The sequence below is a fragment of the Corylus avellana genome, chromosome 7 (genome assembly GCF_965113065.1).
Source record: "Corylus avellana chromosome 7, dhCorAvel1.hap1.2, whole genome shotgun sequence".
NCBI lineage: Eukaryota > Viridiplantae > Streptophyta > Magnoliopsida > Fagales > Betulaceae > Corylus > Corylus avellana.
In genome coordinates, this window is record NC_142496.1 from 20,690,092 (window position 1) to 20,696,024 (window position 5,933).

Consider the following 5,933-nt stretch of genomic DNA (forward strand, 5'->3'; position numbering starts at 1 on the left):
TGAAAAGGCCAATGAACTTTTTCAAGTGTTCTCTGTGTTTTTCTCTTGAGTGCTCTTACATTGTGAGCATTGTTAAGAGAAGAGAAAATAAAAATAAAAAGAAGATAAAGGTTGATGCTCAAGATTTAAAAAAAAAAAGAACGTGGAACAACTCAGCCACTGAGCCACATCTTGTTTTGGTACATAAGAGGTACCGTAATTTTATTCCGCTGCGTTGGTATATTTATACCAATTACCAAATGATATATCTCATTTCTTTTGTTTTCCACCTTCCCTCTCCCTCCCAAAAGAAACCAAGAAGAAAGAATTTTTGGAGCATTGCTTGCCCCCAACGAAAAAGAAAAGACACAGAGAAAGGCAAAGTTCAATAATAGGCACATGAAGAATCAAGCCCAGATTGCTAGTGAAGACATGAGTCCAGCACCAAGGAAGAGCATGAAATAAGAAACAACTTGTAGTCTAAAGTTGCAGCTCATCCTCTTACTCAGAAAATCAGCAGCAATGAGGTCCACCAAAGCCATGTAGACCAAAATTCCAGCAGAGATGGAATCCAAGATGCCTTCAGTAGCCAGAGCACCTGGACTGTTGGGGTTGTAGAAGGAAGAAATGCCTATCCCAACGCCAATCCCTGCTGGAGTTGTTATGGCAAAAAAGCATGCCATCATTGTTGCTGATAGGTTTTTGAACTGGGCTTGTGAGATGCAGCCTCCAAGGGCAAATCCTTCAAAGAATTGATGGAATGATAACGCTGCTATTAAGGGTCTTATAGTACATGGGCTTTGTGATACTCCTAGTGATAGCCCGATTATAACTGAATGTGATACAATCCCCAGCTCCAATATCTGCGTCCAAAAGTTTTTACAAATTATTAAATCATCCAAAATTTAATGATAATTTTCACTTTCAAATCAAAGATTGCGCACTCCCGGTGCACATTGAGAGTAAAAACGAAAGTGCATGTAGTATTTTTTATAAGATTTTTGTTTTGTTCACAAAAATCTGCTGTTGTTTTTAACATGTCCACACAAAACGGAAGAAAAGAGGGAGAGATTCGATCTAATGACTTTCATTTTATGAGACGTAATCCCTAACAAAGTAAGTTACCCAACAAAGTAAGTTACCCTTAAGGACCATTTTAAATATAGTTACAACATCATTAAATTTACAAAAACAAAATCTAAACTATACACTGCAGCAAACATTTATGACTTACCCAATTTTGCATTGTTAATATCATTTTTAAAAGTTAAACACTATTTATATTTGGTTCAAAAATTGTTAATAAAAAATATATATATATAGAAATGATGTGGTTTCTTATTGTGTTCTCATGATCCTATATGAATATTGTTTTTTAAAAAATATAAGAAAAGAAAAAACTTACCTCATATTTTTTTGGGTAACTTCAAATTATCACGCGATTTGAGAACTCTTAACTTCAAAACCTTTTAATTGCAATCAATTTGAACCCCTCCATAAAATTTTAAACGTTAAAAATGAGATGTTTATACCCGACTTTTTTATAAAATTTCAAATTTACTCCTAATTCCAAATTAAAAATTAAAAAAATAAAGTAAAAAAAAAATTAAGAATATTTTGGTCTTTATAAGAGTAAATCAAGAAAGTTAACGGCTAAATATGGCGAATAAGTTCAAATTGACTGCAATTAAAAATTTATAAATTCAAATTGAAAAGTTTTAAAGTTTGAGGAAGCTTCTCAAATCACGTGATAATTTAAAGATCTAAAACGAAGTTACTCTACTCCCATTTTTTTTTTTTAAGAAAAAAATATCTACGTAGAATTACAGCGTAGAATCAGTCTGGATCAGTAAAACACCAGACCAACCGTAGCATTTCTTAAAAAAGAAAATATACTTTTTACAAAAAGATACGTAAATGAATGATGCCCGTCAATATTAATAGAACACTGTAAAGAGAAGCAAAATGCCCAAACCAAATAGTGACAAAAATCACCTGCGAAACGACGACGTGCCGAACGCCGCTATCCTCGCCATCATCATCTTCAAACCCGTGAGAATGCCCGTGCCCATGCCCGTGCCCATGCCCATGCCCATGAGAGTCATCTCTCATGTTCCCCTCACATGCGTCCTGGCCGTGCGGGTGACTATGTCTATGGTGCGCCGCGTGCGCATGCATCCCAACAATGTGCATTCCACCGCCCTCCTCTTCTCCAAACACCTTCCCATTCCGCTCCTTATCCTCCGCAACCGGCGAAATCCCCGAATCCAGGCCCGCTTCAGCAGAACCGACCCGGGCCCTCTCCTCGCTCGCCCGGGTCAGGCCCTGTTTGCGCTCGTAATACTGGGTCCCCACGAAGTCAACAAGGAGGGTCAAGAGCGAGGCCATCATGGCGAAGAACCCGGCGAAGGGGAACTTGGACCACGGGAACTCGGGCAGACAAGGATCCGAGAGGGCGCTCGACCCGTCCGGGAGCATGTGGACGAAACCGGTAGCGAGGATAACGCCGGCGGCGAAAGCCTTGGCGGCGAAGAAGATGTTGCTGTCGGTACGGAGGAAGCGGCGATTCTTTCCGACGAGGGGGATGGCGATTCCAACCACTCCGGCCATGAGGATTGACGCGATGGCGACGAGTTTGAGGTCGAGCGCGGCCGTCTCGTCTCGGCAGTTCTCTAAGTCGGTCCCTCCGCAGCTCGCGTTGGACATTGATTCCGAGATTGTCTTGTAGATTGAGTCTTTTTAGGTCCAAAAACAAAGAATTCCCAGATTTTAGATACTTCCCAAAACAAAACAAAACAATTCCTGTCAGCTATGGCAGAAAAATTGATTGGTTGCTGGGAAAATGTACAAAATGACAAGAACTTGGCTGCCGGAAAAGGATAACTTCTCACGGGTTCCACAAGAATTGACAGATAATTGAAATAACTGAATTTGGCCCAATCGAATTCCAATTTTATCACACAATACAGAAACCAATAGGTGGGGCTTCGATTATCGAAATTTACCTGAGAAAACCCGAGCTTTTGTTCTGAAATCTTCAAAGATAAACAGCGGCCAGAGATCCTAGAAAGACAAGACCATCATCGACAAGAACAAACAAAATTCCCAATGAGAGAAAAACGAAAAGGGTATCGAATAACGAACCTCAATGGATAACATGGGAAGCGGAAGGGAAAGCCCAGAGAGAGTAGTTTATTCGATAAAGGGAGGCTTCCAATGCAAGCGAATATCGAATCTATGCACCAAAAAGAAGACCTCGGAGATGTGATCGACCCGTAAAATGGGTGGAGAGATACTTGTACTGCGCACACGCGAGCACTGTAGCATTTGAGAACCTTCATGGAGTTCCGTGTCGAATTGGCGATGAAGGAATATGTGAAAACAGAGTGTCGACATTGTTTGACGAAAGGCAAGGGCAACAGAGGAAGTTACAGCAATGATTTTCAACTTTTTGTAAGAGAATGAACGCGATAGTGTCGACACTTATTGCTATTATTATTATTATTATTTAAATCTCTTTCTTTATTTGTATATATATTAATAATGTTAGAGTTAGTTCTTTCGAATTTGTTTTTATTTACATTTTGGGTTTTGGACGGTAAGTAATTAATGAATGTTTTGAAAAGATTGTGTAAAATGGCAACATCTTTTTGGACCAACTCCTGAGTCCTGAATCCTGATGAAGCTTTTGACTAGAGGAGTTTTGTAAGAGTTGCATAGAAATAATAAAATCACCAAAAAGATATATATATATATAATCTTATCACCAAAAGTAGACTTGGATCACACGTTTGTACGTCATAGAAGAAAAAGGTTATTTGAGGAAGACTATATGCTACACTTAATTTTATCAGTGTGGATGGTTTTTCTACTTTGGGTAGTTGTTGTTCTAGTTTGTGCTAGAATGACTTGTATAAAGATTTCATCCATCCTATATATATTTGTGCTAGAATGACTTGTATAAAGATTTCATCCATCCTATATATATATATATATATATAGGATGGATGAAATCTTTATACAAGTTTATATATATATATATCAATCAGATCAGATGAGCTGGGGCAAACATTTCTTCGCCCGCTCGAATAAGGATTCTCATAAATAAGCCAGTCCCGAAATCTCAAAGCTCAGCTCGATTACAGTTCTATTCAAAAGCAAAGCCACAAAACGATCAAATTTTAAACCAGCCTAGATCTATGGTTTGTCACATCCCACTCAATCGAATGTCATCCAACCCTCTTGTCAACAACGGGTCGTTTGGGTGGATCAACAGTTTTAACCATAAATGACAAGTTGTTTAGCAATTGAAAAAATAAAAATAAATAAAAAATCAAATGGCCTATATTGGGCCTTTGGGCTCATCCTTCGGCCCTTATATTTGGCCTTTGTTAGTCTTGATTGATGATCAGAGCCCATTTAAAGACAATAATTTGCTCCATTGAAGTCTCATGGTTGACTTCATTTTCGGCCCATTATTTGCCTAAGTTGACCCTCATATTTGGCCTATAGTGGCCATGTTTTGGTCTATTGTTGTTGTTGAAGGTCCATCTCTGATCAGTGCCGACCGCTAAATTCTGGCAACCGTCGCCCCATCGCCACCAACTCCGACCGCCTCTATCTCCTTAAAAGATAATAATAATAATAATAATAATAATAAATATCAAACTCAAGATTCTACAAATTTCTACCTTTAGTTTGCAAAGGCATGTTAGAATATATGATCAGATTACAATCAAATATGATTGTAATTTATTTCAGAATTAATTGTAATCTCGTACCTTTTAGGAAATCAGATTTGATTGAATTCAAATATGATTTAATATTGAGGTATTATAAAGGGACAATTTTTTGGCACAACTCTGGTTCAACTTTTCTCTTTTCTTTTTTTTTTTTGTAAAAAAAAAATAATAAAAAAAAATTATGAAGCAATAACATCCTATGTAGTCCCTTTTTTTTTTTATTTGGTAATTTTTTTTTAAAAAAAAACAATTGTCATTATTATGAAGAAAAAGACCTTTTTTAAAAAATATATCTATATATATATTACCAAATAAAAAAAGATTCACATAGGATGTTATTGCTATTTTTTATTTATTTATTTATTTAAAAAAAAAATTGATTACATAAAAAAAAAGTTGTGTATTTATCATTTCTCTTTAATATTATCACCATTCATCATATACTATTCTTATTATATTATCTTCACCCCCTAGTGGTGGATGTAAGTATTTAACATTAAACCATTTGTAAATCTTTGTCTCGAACTTTTTTCTTTATTTCACTTATATATATATATATATATATATTTATTTTATGACGGGAACCTCGACAAAGTAGGATCTTTTATACTGAAGAAATTCATAATGAAATAATATTTAATTTTTTATTTCATTATGAATTTCTTCATTATAGCAGTCTACTAAACAACATTACTCTTAACAAAATACTACTCGTCCATTTGTCTCCATTTAAAATTGATATATATACACCCGTATTTGTGTAAAATGTATGCCACGTATTACACATGCTATAAGTCTTGACCATCAAGTTTTACAATTCGTCATAATGAATTCATATTTTAATTTTTACTAATTTGCATTCCATATTTTAGGAATTAATCTAAACTCTCTAGATTCGAAAGTATTCAGCCAAACCTTACTTAGAAAAGATTGCTTGCATCGTAAGATGGAGATTAAGTTAAATAAAACAAGAACAATGATGATAATGATATACATGTAATAGTGATAACAAATAATATTTTATCTATTACGTGATTTTCAAATACCTAAAATAAAGAAGCGTTAACACAAAGCTTAATCTTCTTAAAAGACATTAGAAGTGCTTTAGACATAATAGTACTTGTTTGTATAAAATGGGGAGAGGGAGATTCGAATTAGTGGCTTCCGCTTCATTAAGCGTAGTCCCAATCGATTGAGTTACTTATTGGAGAC

The 5,933-nt window shown here is 35.7% G+C and overlaps 1 protein-coding gene across 2 annotated transcripts; it reads right to left on the reverse strand.

Annotated features, from left to right (window-relative positions):
- On the reverse strand, positions 1 to 3,387 carry LOC132185651 (zinc transporter 4, chloroplastic). Of its 2 annotated transcripts, none has more exons than XM_059599416.2 (4): positions 3,124 to 3,387; positions 2,985 to 3,042; positions 1,975 to 2,714; positions 1 to 842 (listed from the first exon to the last, which is right to left on the reverse strand). In XM_059599416.2, exons 1-4 carry the CDS (start codon positions 3,136 to 3,138, stop codon positions 387 to 389), a joined length of 1,269 nt encoding a protein of 422 aa, XP_059455399.1. In that variant the 5' UTR covers positions 3,139 to 3,387; the 3' UTR covers positions 1 to 386. The 2 variants fall into 2 exon arrangements, with proteins under 2 accessions (XP_059455399.1, XP_059455400.1); XM_059599417.2 differs by having other exon boundaries at positions 1,975 to 2,755; positions 3,124 to 3,156.
- Positions 3,388 to 5,933: the final 2,546 nt, after the last annotated feature.